A 16,522-nucleotide genomic window follows, 5' to 3' on the forward strand; every position below is an offset into this window, starting at 1 on the left:
TACATTTAATTCATGAGCTGATAGCTCATTTACTGGGTTATGCTTGGTAGAAAACTTTATTCTTGGCTAATTAAAGAGATGAAATTCTAAAAAAAAAAAAAAAAAGTGGCAGAGGGATAATTCAGTAGGTTTATGAAATTATTATATCAGCTCGTTTGGTTCTTCACTTATACTCTGAGTACTGGTATCTGTCAGTGGTGTTCTGTGTAAGTTCCATGGGGAATACACTGGCTTTTAAGAACTTAGCATGCTGCTTTTAGACTAGGACTCATCGTCTTGTCCTTCCAGGCGTCATGTGGGGTTCTTTAACCATCCTGCTTTACTTTAACAGCAAGGAGAAGTCCTGCGGCACCTGATAGACCAACAGATTTTTTTTGGAGCATAAGCTTTCGTGGGCAAAGATGCATCTGACAAAGTGGATCTTGACCCACGAAAGCTTATGCTCCAAAAAAAATCTGTAAGGTGCCACAGGACTTTTCATTTGTTTTTGTGGATACAGACTAACACGACTGCCCCTCTGTTGTTGCTTTACTTTGTAGTGTACCTCTTGAGCCCTGAACTCTACTCAACGAGTGGGTCAGTATTTTCTCCTGGTAACAGCAGCAGGGCTTTTCTGCTCTGATGCCTGGCGACACAAACACTAGCCCAGAAAATCAAAATGCTAGCAAAGTGAGCTTAAAATTCAGTGTAAGTTTTGGGAGGAGTAGTGTGAGGGGTAACTGCTTTGGGAAAAGTGCAGATGTGCCTGACAGCACAGTGGTTGTGGCACCTTTACTAATAAAGGCCGACAATGCAAAAGGTGTTGCTCTGAAAACACCGGGTGAAATCAATCAAAGCAGCCATTATTTCACTCTGCGTCCAACTCTTGGCAGGCTTTTTAAGGGCAGCTGTGGATGACTTTTCTTGTTACCAATGGCTTTTTCAGCTCTTGATGCTCGTGTCTCAAAATTAGATCATTGAGTAATGTTCCTGGATCAGCAGCACAGTTGCATACTAAGAGTGCACTAGGATGACAGCTGTACAGCTGGCTTATCTGGTGTCCAGTGAACATTTGATGGTTCTGAAATTACTGGCCGAACAGCTTTCAGTGAATGCCTTTGACGAGGGGAGGGGTGGGGAAATAGGGCAGAGCTGCTTTTCTAATCTCACTTGATAGGTTTATCAAACAGACTGAAACTCTGAATTCATTACAGGAAATTTTATTTAGTTGTCCAAGTTATAGAATGAACTTCTCACTAGATATATGCAGCTGCTAAATGAGATCAAGAAGTTCTAACAGCTTAGAATGAAATGAGTTCTGCTGCCATTTGAAGAGTTTGGAGAAGTACAAACCACGCAAGTCAGCTTTGGATCAGGACAAACTCATGAGCTAGAGAAGGACAGGCCATAGAAAAGAGAGATGTGGCCACAGATTTTCTGAAGACCTCTAGGTTAATGTTTTACACCAGGGGTCAGCAACCCCCAGCACAGGTGCCCAGAGTGGCACATGGCCGATTTTCATCAGCATGTGAGGCAGGAGCTCAGCTCCATCCCTCCTTCCACGCGCAGCTGGGAGCTTGCTCAAAGCCATGCTGCCTGCGTGTTAACAAAAGACCAGCCATTGCTACCAGACGCCACCTAAGCCATAAAGCTCTGCATCTTTATTTATTAATGAAGCTATTTGTAAGTAGGACTGTTAGTGACTTTAAAAGATATCCCTGGCACTTAAACTGTACATAGAGGTCAGAAGGGCAAATTTTAGCCCTCTGCCTCAGAAAGGTTGCTGACCTCTGTTTTACACCTTACTCATACCTTGATAAGTTGAATGGAGAAATAAATGCTCACGTTTGAGCTAAAAACACAAACAATCTAAAAACAATGGGGATAAAAACTTATATAATTAATCTTGTACACATTGTCTCTGTTGTTTGCTGAAACACACGTTTTAATGCTATTCTAATATTTTTGTAACTTCAAATGAATGATGTATTTTATGCAGGCTTAACAAAACAAAAAAGCAGCTATGTAGCACTTTAAAGACTAACAAAATAATTTATGAGGTGATGAACTTGTACTATTGGCCTTAACATCAGTTCCACTGGTTTCACCAAGATTAGCTGAGACCTTCCACATATTCCTATTTAAATGTAGGAATCTGTTTTAAGGAGTTTGGGGAATCGGCACCAAAGGGCATGGTTTCCTGCTATGGAGTCTGGGCAATATTATGCTTAATTTAGTTGGTGAAGCAGATGATTTAACAGGTGTCAAGAAATCTAAGCTCCCATCAAAGAGGGTCATCTTTTCATGATTCTCCTACTTCTACCTGTGGAGTTAGCCTGCTGGCATGTTCTGTTCCTGCTGTTTATCTGCCACAGGAGACCGTTCGGCCATTTTTGGATTTACTAGTGTGACACGTCATGAACGCTCGAAGTGTCACTTTGGAGGAAAGCTTGGAAGCGCTGAAAATGGCAAAGTGCTTGCTGGACAATATGTGGATAGCTTACAAGAGCTCATGTGCAGACAGTGAAAAGGCGTTTACCTCAAATTACTGTAGTAAAGACTGCACTAATTTACTAACATCTAGAAAGTCCTATAACCTTTGTTTTAAGTTGAGATGAGTTGATTCATGCTGCAAAGCCATGTCACATAATAGACTGCCTTGGCTCTAAGGCGTGCAGTCTTCCTGAGTGGATGTAGTGATGTCTTAATAGACTCCTTCAGGAGCCGTTGATCTGAATATCCTTTTAGCTGTTCAGAGATTTAGTGTTATGGCTTTTGAGCAACACCAGTGGAGCAGATGTCAGGCCAAATAGTATAGTATAGTAAATATTCTTCGTCTATTGTGTACTTGAGGCAACACTGAACAGGTGAGCTCAAATAAGAAATGAAGAAAAAATTTAATTTCTTGACCGAGTAGAGAGAACCTACAAGTGTTGTTGCTCTGTATGTCTATTCCTTTGAGGGTGAATAGTTAGAGAGGTAGCTGTGTTAGCCTGTTTCTTTACAAAACAAAAAAGCAGTCATGTAACACTTTAAAGACTAACCAATAATTTGCTTCCCAAAATCCATAAACCTAGAAACCGTGGACACCCTATCATTTTAGGTATTGGCACCCTGACTACCGGCCTGTTCAGCTGTGTAGACTCCTTCCTCAAACACTATGCTGCCAACACTCCCAGCTATCTCAGAGATACCACGGACTTCCTGAGGAAATTACAAAACATCCGAAACCTTCCTGATAATGCTACCCTTGCCACCATGTAGAAGCTCTTTACACCAATATTCCACATGAAGATGGTCTACAAGTGATAAGGAACGCTGTCCCTGTCCCTGTTACCATCGTTGTTCTCACCCACTATTTCCGATTTAGGGACAGTTTATACCTCCAGATCAGCGGCACCATGGGCACCCACATGGCCTCACAGCATGCTAACATTTTTATGGCTGACTTAGAACGTTTCCTCAACTCTTGTACCCTATTGCCCCTCCTTTTTTTTTTTTTTTTTTAAAAACACTACACTGATGATATCTTTATCGTTTGGACCCGTGGTAAAGAAACTCTTGAAGAATTCCATGAAGGTTTTAACAACTTGCACTCCACCATCAATCTCAGCCTTGACCATTCCACCCAAGAGATCCATTTCTTGAACACCAAAGTTCAGATCACTGATGGCCAAATCAATACCACTCTGTACCGGAAACCCACTGACTGCTGCGCTTACCTACATGCCTCCACCTTCCGTCCAGGACACATCAATACAACCCATTGTTTATAGCCAAGCCCTTAAAAACATCTGCTCCTATCCTACTGACAGAGACCAAAAACTTCAAGATCTCTACCAGGGATTTGTAAAATTTAATTATCCACTGGGAGAAGTATAAAAACAGATTGTCAAGGCCAGACAAATACTTAGAAATCAGCTACTTCTAGATGAAAAACAGAATACCCCTTATCACCTATAACCCCCAATTCAGATCTCTCCAGTGCGTTATCTACAACCTATATTGGAACATGATACTACTCTCCAAGAGGCTCTGGTTGAGGAGCCTGTGCTATCCTATAGACAACCATCTAACCTCAGGAAAATTCTCACTTGCAACCACATGCCATACCAAAGAAATACTGATCATGGAACTTTCCCTTGTAACAAACCCTGCTGCCAACTTTGTCCATGTATTTAGTCCCAAGACACCATCACTGGACCTAACCATGTCAGTTACAAGATCAGAGGCTCATATTCCTATACATCCACTAATGTGATCTATGGCATCATGTGCCAGCTATGCCCCTCTGCTATGGACATATTGGACAATCACTTTTGCCAAAGAATGAACGGACACAAATCAGACATTAGGAATCTGAATACACACAAACTTGTCAGTGAGCACTTCAGTGGAGTAGGCCATATAGTTTAAAGATCTGAGAATCTGCGTCCTGCGCCAGAGACTTTAATGCCAGATTACAAAGGGAGACATCTGAACTGGAATTCATTCTCAAATTCCACACTTTGGGACTTGTTCTTCATAGAGAGAGCATTACAAAGCCAGCTTCCCCATCTTTGATATTCATTGTGACCTCAGGCAAGTCACTTAATAGAGGCTCGGAGTAAGGAATTTTCTTCTCCTCCTCCTCCCCACACTTCGTCTCCCCATCATCTGCTGTGTCAGTTTTCATTTAATTTTTTTTCTTGTTTTCTGTTATATATTCATCGTACTAGTTCATTTTCAGCACTTTTTCCAGATCTGAAGATGTGGGTCTGCCCCCAAAAGCTCATCATCTAATAAATTATTTTGTTTGCTTTTTTTTTTTGTTTTGTTCCTTTGGGGAAACCCTTTCGCTTGCCTTTTACCTGCTCGTTTTCCTATACATTTGCACACTTCGGATGCTACTCTTACAAGTAGTAGACGTTCTTGATTCTGAATCTTGCTTTCTTTATGAAGAAATTGAGTTCCTTTTTGTGTATTTGTACATGGCTCTTCACTGTAGATTGTTGCTGCCAAAAGCACCCTGTTTTTTGAAGTGTCCTAAAGAACCTGAAGGTATTCTTAGGAGACAAGGTACATATTCTGTGACTGAGGCCCACATGTTCAATGACAATCAGAACCTAAGTTTTGAGATAGAATCACTGGATTCTGTGGAATTCTTGTATCGCAGAGAAGTGCTGCAGAAGCTTCATAAAAATTACAAAACATGTAACAAATAATGAATAATGTAGTCAGTCCAGAGTCACTAGTGGTGTCTGATCACTTCTTTTCCTGAAGCTGAGGACCATCTCTAGAATTAGGATAGGATCTGACTGGATATTTCTCTTAACTATTTTGCTACACATCATTTTAAGTGTTCATATTTTGCTTTGTCACTCAGGTAGCTGTGAGTGGGGCCATGAAAGCTCTTGATGATGTACCCCAGCAAAATCAGGACCTTTTGTTGCTGACGAGCAGCAGGAGAAAAATGGGTGCATTTGAGGGCACAAGGTGTGAGAGAGGCATGAAGGGCGTGCAGTGAGGCAGTGGTGACAAAAGTGAATGAGATGCATATAATGAATGTGAAGTGAGTTAGCGAAAAGGAGAGAGCAAATGATTAAAGGAAAGGATCCAATATATGGAGCAAGGGGGAGGGATTGAGATTCAATACCTGGTCATAAACTTTCTACTGGTACTCAGACAGAATATAGAGGAAACGTGGATAGAACGGTGCCTTACATTACTAATATAATGCTTGTTATTGTCACTTCGCATGTTGATATCGCAGTAACTGCTGATGTAGCAAGATAATTATTTGAAGATGCGGTGTTATCAAACACATTAGCTGAAGAACAGTGAAGATTTAGACATACATCCTGCTTTCCTTCTTTTGTATGTTAATGTAGTTACCAAGATTATTTTTGTCATGTGCCAAAGCACATCAAACGTTGATAATGTTATTGACCAAGTTCTCTCGAAATATTCTGGTAATCGCCTCTTGTACGTTACTTGTGTCTTCTACAGGTATTGTTGGTGAAGCAGATGAAAATGGGGAAGACTATTATCTTTGGACCTATAAAAAACTTGAAATAGGTTTTAACGGAAATAGAATTGTGGATGTGAATCTGACCAGTGAAGGAAAGGTCAAATTGGTTCCAAATACCAAAATCCAAATGTCCTATTCAGTAAGTTAATGCAGGAAAATACATGGGATAAGAAATTCTGTGTGGTATAGCATACTGGGAACGGTTATGTGTGCAAAATTGATGCCTCTGTTTTCCCAGGAAAACAATCTTAAATGAAGATGCATCTTTTTCATAGCTTGCTGTTTGTAGAATTAAATGCCAGTTCAATGCTTTTAAAACAACTGAAGCATGAACCCAGGAGGGTTTTAATGTTGATTCATGAATCAGCTGAACCCACAGAAATCATGAATTTAGGAGTGTAAAAGCAGTCAAACGCTCATTTCCCATATTGCTGTGTTGGGGGAGGGGGGAGAGTGTGCTGGGAAAGAGAGGAGCGTTAGACGGAGAGCCCATTTCTCATTCACCGGTCAGCCTCTGCTTCTGTCCCATAGCCCTGAGTGTTGTGACCTGATGCCTGGGGCGCAACAGCTTATTCAGGTTTGACTTGACCATCTCTTTCTCAGGGCTTTAGAGAAATGCAAAATGTGTCCAAAATGGTGCCTGTATTGGTCTTTTCCTAAGTCTTGCTTCGTACTTAATGACACTAGTGAATTTGCTGCTGCTGGCATTAGGAGGAAGCTTGGCGATCTCTGTTCTTTATTGAGCATGTCCAAAGTTTTTTTGTTTGTTTTTTTTTTTTTTGCAAAAGATTGTAGTATGACAAGTTTGGGTGGATTTTTAAGGGGTAGGAAAGGAGCATGTCCCTCAGTCAGGGAAAACTCTTGCCAAACTTTAGTCCTTGCTCCAGCTCAGAGGTACTAGCACTTCTGCATGAAACTGTTTTTTAAAAGAATTTTAACTCGGCAAAGCGTCTTTCCCTAATAGCATCCAAGAAACAATTGAACCGTTCCAGCGATGACTTTTCAGAAATGTAAACGGTTTGTCAAAGTGATAAGTAATCAAAAACAGATTTTGACCTGGGAAACTTTAGGCAGCTTTAACTAAAGGCACTGATGCCAGCTCCATCTATAACATGGTTGAGGACTAAGGGTATGCCTACACCTGGGCCATTACAGTGTTCACAGCTGTAGCATTGCAGCTGCCCCATTAATAGCGCTTCAGTGTCAATGCTCACGATGTGACAGGAGCGGTTATTGATCACTGTGTATTAGAGGTGATAGCTAGGTCAATGGAAGAATTCTTTTGTCCAAGTAGTGCTGTCTGCATATGGGTTAGATTGTTTGTTTGTATTGTGTCATTCAGAGGTGTACTTTTTTTTTTTTTTCATACAGCTCTATTATGTAGTTGGGTTAACCCTACCATTATAATGTAGACTTGGCCAATGGAGACATAGGACTAATAATTTTCCTTGTTCCTAAATGTGCTTTTTCAGATGAGGTTTGGAGTCCATTTGCAGAGCAACATGCTGAAGCTGCTTGTGCTCTCCCTGTTGTGTAGATTTCAGTCATCAAGGGCTCTCAGCTCAGCACCTTTTGTGATCTCCTATAGTCACTTTTCAATTGACCAAAAAAAAATACATGAAATGGATAGTTTCTAAATTACTGTGGATTTGCATCTGAACATGTATTATGAGCTTTACAAGTCTGCATCTTTGCTCCCTACAGGTAAAATGGAAAAAATCAGATGTAAAGTTTGAAGATCGCTTTGACAAGTACCTTGACCCATCTTTCTTTCAACACAGAGTATGTAGTTCTAAAACAGCAATATAAAGCTTCCTTTGAAATATACTCTAGGGTTCAGAAAGGCTAGTGGGACAGCTCTCCATGCTGCTACTGTTGCTTTTGTTCCAGTGACACAGAAAAGGAAAAAATGTTTTGCAGGAAGCTTTGCTCCTTTAAGAAGGGAGCAGATAAAATACTTCAAAATGGCTCACTCCAAAGATGCAGTGGGAAGTGCACACTGTCCTGTTTTATGAAAACATGCTTTATAGAGGCTTCCTGACTGTTTCAATGTCTCTGACACTGTCCCAGTAGCCTTCATAGGGCAGGTCTTCACTCCAGGGAAGACCAGTGCTGCCACAGTCAATCTTCTGGAGTTCAACTTTTAGCAGCACCTGGTTGGGACACACTAAATCGAACTCACAGGGCTCCCCTGTTTGTGCCAGTACTCCTGCCCCTCACAGGGAGTAAGGGAACGCTACCGTTGACTTCCTGCAATGGAGATGGAGCAGAAGCTTGAATTAAAGTATGTCAGCTCCAGCTATGTAACTGACAGAGCTGAAATTGCATATTTTAATTCATCCTTCCCCTTTAATATAGACCTGGCCTTACTCTGCTACCTGTTTATGCTTGTGACACCCTCCTATTGCGTCTCCCACAGGAGCGTACTGCTAAACCAGGGATTCTTAGCCTGGAGGTCTTGACTCCTTAGGGGGTTATGTGGGTGCTTGTGGGCTGTCAGCCTCCACCCTCACAAAGCCTTCTTTTGCTTGCAACATTTATAGCAGTGCTATATATTTGAAAAGTTTTTAGTTTACAGGGGGAGGGTCATGCTCAAAGGTTTGCTGCGTAAAAGGGGTTACCTGTGCAAAAGTTTGAGAACCAGTATAGCTGAACAGTTGTTCCAACTAAGCTATACAGTTGTAGTTCTCCCATTAGAAGAAGCTCAGTGGCGCTGAATCAGTATAACTGGGTGGACATGTCAGTTGCCCGTTGTCTTTACTGGTTGTGGTTTTTTGCTTTGAATTGAGGAGAAACAGTCCTTTTATGTAGACAAGTAAGCTGCACTTTTTTATGTAGCAGGCAAGCAGCAGCATGGATTACAGTCCAGAATTCTCCTAAAGCTTCATCACTCTTGTCCCATTTTGGATTTCAGGATGGAGATGCAGGGGAATTTGGGTGGGGTTTTCAAAAGTTAGTGGCTTACTGGTTGCTGTGACAATTGGCCTCTGGCTCTTTCCCACTTAGCTGCAATCATTTCCCAAGCTCGTGCTTGTGAGAGTAACAGTAATAACTGAAAATCTCCTTCTGTGTCACTTCGATAATAAGGCAAAATGGCTCTTGTTTCCAGTGTTAATGAGAATAGTTAATAGACTATTTTACAGACTATTGTAAGAGCTAATAGTAGAATCGACAGGAGCAGAAGAGACACACTTTTTTTTTTTCATGCTAAATCCTGATTTTTTTTTTCTTTTTTTGGTGGAGACTATCCAGTGTCAGAACAAGAGATGTGCTCAGACTAAAGGCCCCTGTCTGTAGAGACGTTCTTAGCTTGATCTGAGTTTGATGTGGGCACATCTCTGGTCGAAATTACTTACGTTTTGTACATAACTCTCTTTCTGGTAGAGTAGATGTTAGTTGCTCGCTGGTTGTCAATGTGGTTTTCAGTTTTAAGCAGGGAGATGTCTGTTGGGCCTCTTAGGTGCAAATTTGGGGCTGCTTTTCAAGTTATAAATTTTTGCAGGCAATATTGCATGATTTTAAGGAGTCCACACGATACTAAATTACTGAGTTAACTCGGGGTTGGGTTATATAACTGGGAGCCGGGGAGCTACTTAGCACTGATACAAAGTAAAATACAGTCTTTTTGTAATCATGCTTTGTCTTGGTAGCAGCTATGATAAATGTCTTCTTTGGGTTATGAGTGTAGTTTTGAGATAGGTAGAACTATTTAGCATTGGAAGGCTATTTTAAATAAATGTTACTCCCAGTATAATAACTTTCACTGTACGTTGTGCCACACTTTTGACCTGACCTACAAACTAATGTGCCAAGTTTTCATCTGATTTAGAAATAGATGTAGGAACACTTGAGTTGAGCTCAACATTTGCCTTGGGTCTTACAAAACACAGTCCTATTCAGATTAGTTTCCTTAGTCTGTGTGATGTAACAGTGTAGGCTATGCTGGTAGGCTGCCCCCCCCCTTTTTTTTTTTTTTAATAAACAAAAACAGTAGAACCATCCTGGAGCAAAGAAGTAGCAGACTACTGAAGCTGTTTGAAAGGTTCTCTCTCACCACAGCAATTTGGGCCAATAAAATATATTACCTCACCCATTTTGTCACTCTGATGTGGTTTTCAACTTTTGGGGTCTGAAATGTAAGCAAAACATTGCTGCTACAGTGGTGTAGCTTGCAACTGTTAATGTTACGTGACCCATCTGCTACTTAGAGAAATGCCAATTGGAATATCAAATCAGAATGGAAGTCTTCTGGACAGAATGCCTTTGGTCTTGAGATGGAAAATGTGATTTAAACTGTTAATGTCTATAGCAGCTTAATTTGACAAATGGATATGTTCAATGTGTTATGGAAGATGAAAACTACAAAACTTGGCAACTTATTTAATCGGATTTGTACAAGCTTTATACCATTCATTGCTACTTAGCAAAGTAGTTTCTGCTGACTCTTAATACATATATACCGTACTTAAAATTGAGTCTTTTTTTCTTGTAGATTCACTGGTTTTCAATTTTCAATTCCTTCATGATGGTCATCTTTCTGGTGGGTTTAGTGTCTATGATATTAATGAGAACATTGCGAAAAGATTATGCACGATATAGCAAAGAAGAAGAAATGGATGATATGGTAAGACCCGTGCTAATTAGAAATTTGAATAAGACACATGGCTCTTTTCGTTGTTGTTAATTTCATTGAAGCTTATGAATGGCTTTCTTCACCAAAATTGAAAACAGATTGAAATTCGTATAGAAAATGTGTCTAGGAAGGGATGTGTCTTCTCTCCAGAAGAAAGTAGCTTTCAGGTTTCCCAACCAGGCATAGCTTCCAACATAACTTCCTTTTGCAAGAACTGGGTACTGGCGGCTGAGGGCTGAATTAGGAAAATTAAAGCTGTGGGACAGACTGTGCAGAAGATTGGAGATGAGACAATAGACTTGCACTTCTAGGTTGCCACTTTGAATGCTGCCTAGGGCTGTAGCAGCCGAGAGTTCATAAGCTCTGCTGAGTCCCAGTTGACATTTCTTCATGTTACCATGGCTGGCACTGGCACATTCCTGTGCAGGGGGTCCACATTTTTTCTGGCTATGGAAACTGAGCTCCCCTATGGCTTTCCTAGAGCTGGTCTCTCCAACTCGTGTGAGATACTCTGGTTGGGCCTTGTGGGGAAAAAATGCATTACACTATGACATATAAGTCCTCTTGTGTGGAGAGATTGGGCTTCAGTTTCCAGAGCTTTCAAGCAATTGTTTTCTACAAGTGCCAATTTCACACGTGCCATCTTCAGTGAAACAAAAAATCCTTCCTTTTGGGGGGCCCCCCCCCCCATGCTCTGGAACTTGTGCAGATCCCTGAAGCCTGACATTTGTGGGTTGTGGAAGTAAAACCATTCTGATCTTTCCACTAGTGACTTTCATTGCACATATTACATTTATTCTTCATGAAATGTTTATCTCAGTATTAATTTATCTAGCTTGAAGGATTCTACTCGGGAAAACTTTGACATCATACTTAGCATATTGTTCTCACTTGTTTTTACTTGGCAATAGTATTTTATAACTGAACTATATTTTTTTTACACAGGACAGAGATCTGGGTGATGAATATGGGTGGAAACAGGTCCATGGCGATGTTTTTAGACCATCAAGTCATCCTTTAATATTTTCATCGCTTATTGGCTCTGGTTGCCAAATCTTTGCTGTTTCTCTCATAGTTATCATTGTTGCAATGATAGAGGATTTATACACAGAGTAAGTATGTTATCAAAGTATCTCCCTCTTTCACATCTAAAAGTTCTTGAGTGTTTGAAAAATTGAAGATGGTTGTGAATTCCATGTACAGTTTCATTTAAAACCTAACAGTGTTTTCAAGGTCAAAGATGACTATCGAATGATTTTCTAATAGAAATGGATTAGGTGCCTGATTTTTGCTACTATTTGCCATAACAAAGAAAGCCTTGAAAAACTTAAGTTTTCATTTTTCTGCTTTGTCTCTTAAAAATATCAAAATTAAGCCATGGTTTTGCTAATGGACCATGTGGAAGGTAAAAAGTATCTCAGCATATTTTGTGAAGTCGCACATTTAACTGATGTGAGGTGCTGAATCTTTAAAAAAGTATGTTTGTATTTATTACTGATTGTACTCCTGTAGAAATTTACACATGCACTTAATGTTACATGCTGTAAGTAATGCCTTTGACTTTAGCGGGACTATTCACATTACCTAACGTCAGTCACACACATGAGTCTCTGCAGGTTTGGGGGCTTAGGCTCAAAGTTTCTTGGGCTACAGTTCGTGTGTGTGTGTAGCACATAGGAGCCTATACAGATATTTAAGAATGGTCGTCAGATGAGCATTAAATACCCATCTAAAACATAAAACATGGACCAACTTAAATTAAACTCATTGTTGCATAGCCATCACCTTAACTCTATTGCGGCAGGAGGAGAGGGAGGCTGTTTCTTGACCAACACTTCATCTTTCTTGCTTTTTTAAATTGTGTACACTGGGATCTGGACTAACTTTGGAAAGCACCTGCTATGTTCTAGGTGCTGCGACAACTTAAGCAATTTTACCAACTGTTAGCAGACTTTTTAAACAGTGACTAAACTTTTTTCACACACTCAGCTCAGCTTTCTTTGTCAGTTGTAGTTCATCTGTAACTACCGAAATTTGTCACTAGAGGGAACCATGGCTTCTGTATTTAGCGGCCTTATTTTAATTTTTTAAAATCCTGTTGCCTAGTGTGTTTTTCTTGGGTTTATAGTGATTGTCCCCATGGTGCTGATAGCAGAAGAGGAAATGAAATACTATTCTAAGTGTTTTAGAATGCCAGCAGTTTTTGTACTGGACCATAACTACTTTTATGTTGTGGAGTGTTTGCACATTGTGGTACTATCAGAAACTCATCATACTAATAATACCAAATACATGAGAGAGAGAGAGAGAGAGGGTGCAGGTAGGAGACACACCAAACTCCATGTATTTGCATATACTTACCAGTCCTCTTCCATGCGGGTGCTCCAGGTACAGTGAGGTAAGTCTGATTCTAAGAGCACAAACAGGCATTTACTCAGAAATAGACCTATTGCAGGAAAATATTATGAGCTGAAAAGTGTGGTATATCATGCTACCTTAAACTAAGTAATCACTGTTATATGCTCTGCAGTATCATAAAAGACCCCATAAAGTCTCTCAGGGCACTCACCATTATTCACTTGAGAACAAGTGGTTGGCATTTGGTCACATCAGCTATTAATGTTGGATTGTATTGCAGAAAAGCTTTAGCATTAGGATTCTTGTGGAATATATGTAGAAATAGTGGATAAGTGATATGTGCACCATATTTCAAATTAGAGCTAACTGACTGTGTTGGAATTCTTTTGGGTTTATAGTAATATCACTTAGAGCAGAATTTGAACCTGTCATTTTAAGTAGTTTGCTTTTAAATGTGCACAAGTGAAGATGTTTACCAAATAGGCATTAGCCAATCTTAAAAACAGAAATATGGGACTTAATAATAAGAAGCATATAGGCTCTCATATAGATTAACCTTCTGACTCTTCTATGCAGAAGATATATTTGCTCATTTTTCCCACCCCCACCACAGTAGTGGGAGTTTTCAACAGAATGACTCTGACAATGCAGTGATCTGATTGAAATCCCTCTGTTGGTTACTGTCTCAGCATGGACAGTTTTTATTGGAGGAAACACTTTTCTATTCATGAGCAGTGCTCAAGTCGACTTGGTTGCAACAAAAGCAAAGGAAATTGTTCTGGGGTTGCATTTTGTGTCTTAGTGTCAGAGCCTCCTTTGCCCTTAAATGATCAAAGGATGGACCAAAGCAAGGGTGGTTCAGTGTTTGTTATATTGATGAGAGAACTTGAAAAGCTACCGAAATCTGCTGCTTCAGTTTGAGGCTTTCACTCTGAAGGTGAGCTCCCAGTGACTAATGTGATCATGTAATGCATAAAATGCACTCTCGAGTAGGAGTGGGGCAAATGCATTATCTCTGTGTTTGCCACTGGGGTGACTGCTGCTGTAATATTTCACATCCAGTTCTGATGGCTTCAATTCTAGAAGAATGTTGGGACATTGGAGAGGGCTGAGAGAAGAGCCACTTGTTGAATTGGAAAATGTGCCTTATAGTGGTGAAGTCAAGGAACGCAGTCTATTTAGCTTAACAAGGAGAAAGAGAAGGTGTGATTTGATCAGTCTGTAGGTGCCTACATGGTTAGCAGAGATGTGGAGTGGACTCAGCATAGCAGGCAAAGGTGTAACAAGTAATGGGCCCCTCAGGAAATGATCCTCCATATTAACTTACTAGAGCACAGAATAATTTATTAGGCTTGCCAGTACTTTCTGTTCCCCATCCGGGGCCACACGATCAGAATAATGCAGGACAACAAGCATCAATGTATGGCATTCGTTGACAATGAGCAAGCATCTGTTCTTTGTGCCAAATACATAATATTATGGAAATAGTGCACATATAGATGTAAGCATGTGCCTTGCGGATTACAGAATGGAAGTGGGCTTCCTCAGCAGGCATTTCCAGATCAACTGTGAGTGGAATCTCGGCCACAAAGCGTTCAGAGATAGCAGTCTACTTGGGGTCATCCAGAGAGAGATCATGGGCAGCCGTTCTGTTTAGGGAGAAGACTGCAATTCTGTGGATGGTTTCTTGGCTTTATATATTGCTGTACACTTCCTTTCCTCTTCAGGGTCCTAAACAAATATGGAACAGGAGAAATGATTAGCTACCCTCATAGCAGTTGTAGCTGAGACAGGTGTTGCTCCCAGACATGGTTTGCATGTCTCCGTAACTGATTCTCCATCTTCCCATGACAGTGAAATGTCTTCACCTAAGAATTGAGATCTATTAACTACTTTCTCACTGATTCACTTCAAGATGTGGGCTCCCCAGATAGTTTTCCGGTGTAGAATTAAAACTACTTTCCAATGGTGCAAACAGTGCAGTACTGAATAACAGCAGAAACGCCTGGCAAGGAAAATGTATCTGCAGAGATGCAAATGTATCTGGCCCAAAGCATCCTCTGAGCTGCCTCTGCTCTTGAGTCCTTTCTATCATATATTTTTGGGTATTTTAATTTAAAATACGGGCTTATTGCTTCACTCCGTTAAGGTTCACTTAGCTTCCACCACAGCTTCTCAGCTGCCTTCAAGGAGTTTTCAGTCTTCAGCCTCTGTGAGATTTATCAAAGGCTTGTTCAATTGCTTCCCTCTTGTCAAGGAGGCTATTCCACTGTGGGACCTTAGCTTAGCCCTCTGTGTGCTGAGGAGACCTCCAGTTGAACCTGTGGGAAAATATTCCATCCATTCGTCTCTCAAGACCTTTCTTACAACAATCACCATAGCGAGTAGGGTAGAAGAGCTTTTAATCCTTTTGGATGATCCACCATACAATATGTTCGTATGGTGTTTTGTTGCGATAAGATGTTACATCCATGCCCATGCTTCCTGCCACAAGTTTTGTCAGGCTTCCACATTATCACCAAGAGGTGAATCTCTTGATTATATCCCTAGCCACACTTTCTAAGGGGAACAAACAAGCCACCATATGCTGGATATAAAAAGAACTGGTGGCATTTACCTCAGTGGGACTACGCTCCTTTGAGCTGCACTTGGCTTTTCATCTTGATTGCAGAATGAAACAAGGACATTAGATTTCCATCCCACTGGGTTGCAATATGCACCATAACCTGTTATGCAGGCTGAGGGGGCGGTTCACCACTCTGTGAGGGTGATTGGTTGTTTCATCAGGGCTCAATCTTCCTCTGCAGCCATACTGAAAAACATACTTGTCTCAGACATCTGCAGGACAGCCGCTTGGTCTTATGCACAGAGCTCTCATACCTGCTTTCCAGAGCTGATGTGACACTAGCTATCTCTTTTCTGTGGTGCAGACTGAATCTGCTGCTTCCTCTGATTGGGGCTGGTGCTCGGGTATTTCCCGATATACAGCTCTCATAGGGGAACTCCTTGGAGAAGGAGAGGTTACTTTTCTTTGCCCAGAAACGGGCGTTCTTCCAGACGTGTGTCCTTATGGGTGCTCTACTGCCTGCCCTCTTTCCCCTCTCCGTCAGAATTCACTGAACTACTCTGACTCATAGGGCAACATTCCTGCATAGCTTGGTAGTGGAGCACAAGGATCTCAAGGATACAGCTCTGGACCCGCAGACATTGCTTTTGAAAATCTCTGGTCAAGACTATGCATATATCTGGAGATAGGGACACATGTCAAAGCTGTCCAGTTTTACTGCACAAGATAATTAACTTCTCCTTTAGCTGCAGATTTGCTATATATTAATGTACGTGTCCCTACCAAACATTGAAGCTAGAAATGTTTCAAGTGATATTGTAGCTGTGTTGCTACGATAATTAAATGCGTGTGTTACGTAGCTCACATAACATTGAGCTTACTTACAAAAACATCAAAATGCTGTGGCAGAAGGTGATACTTTCTGGTTTTATTTCTAGTGGGGGAAAAATTTTCAATTTTAGTTGCTTTAGCCTAG

At 40.8% G+C, this 16,522-nt stretch overlaps 1 protein-coding gene across 1 annotated transcript in view; it reads left to right on the forward strand.

The window, feature by feature from the left end:
• TM9SF3 (transmembrane 9 superfamily member 3) overlaps window positions 1-16,522 on the forward strand; it is a 63,985-nt gene that overhangs the window by 23,600 nt on the left and 23,863 nt on the right. The window contains exons 4-7 of the mRNA XM_074999840.1: window positions 5,968-6,128; window positions 7,694-7,771; window positions 10,482-10,613; window positions 11,568-11,734. Coding sequence (XP_074855941.1) covers window positions 5,968-6,128; window positions 7,694-7,771; window positions 10,482-10,613; window positions 11,568-11,734 — 538 coding nt within the window. The remainder of the gene's footprint in view (window positions 1-5,967; window positions 6,129-7,693; window positions 7,772-10,481; window positions 10,614-11,567; window positions 11,735-16,522) is intronic.

Source organism: Carettochelys insculpta, chromosome 7 (genome assembly GCF_033958435.1).
Source record: "Carettochelys insculpta isolate YL-2023 chromosome 7, ASM3395843v1, whole genome shotgun sequence".
Taxonomy (NCBI): Eukaryota; Metazoa; Chordata; order Testudines; family Carettochelyidae; genus Carettochelys; species Carettochelys insculpta.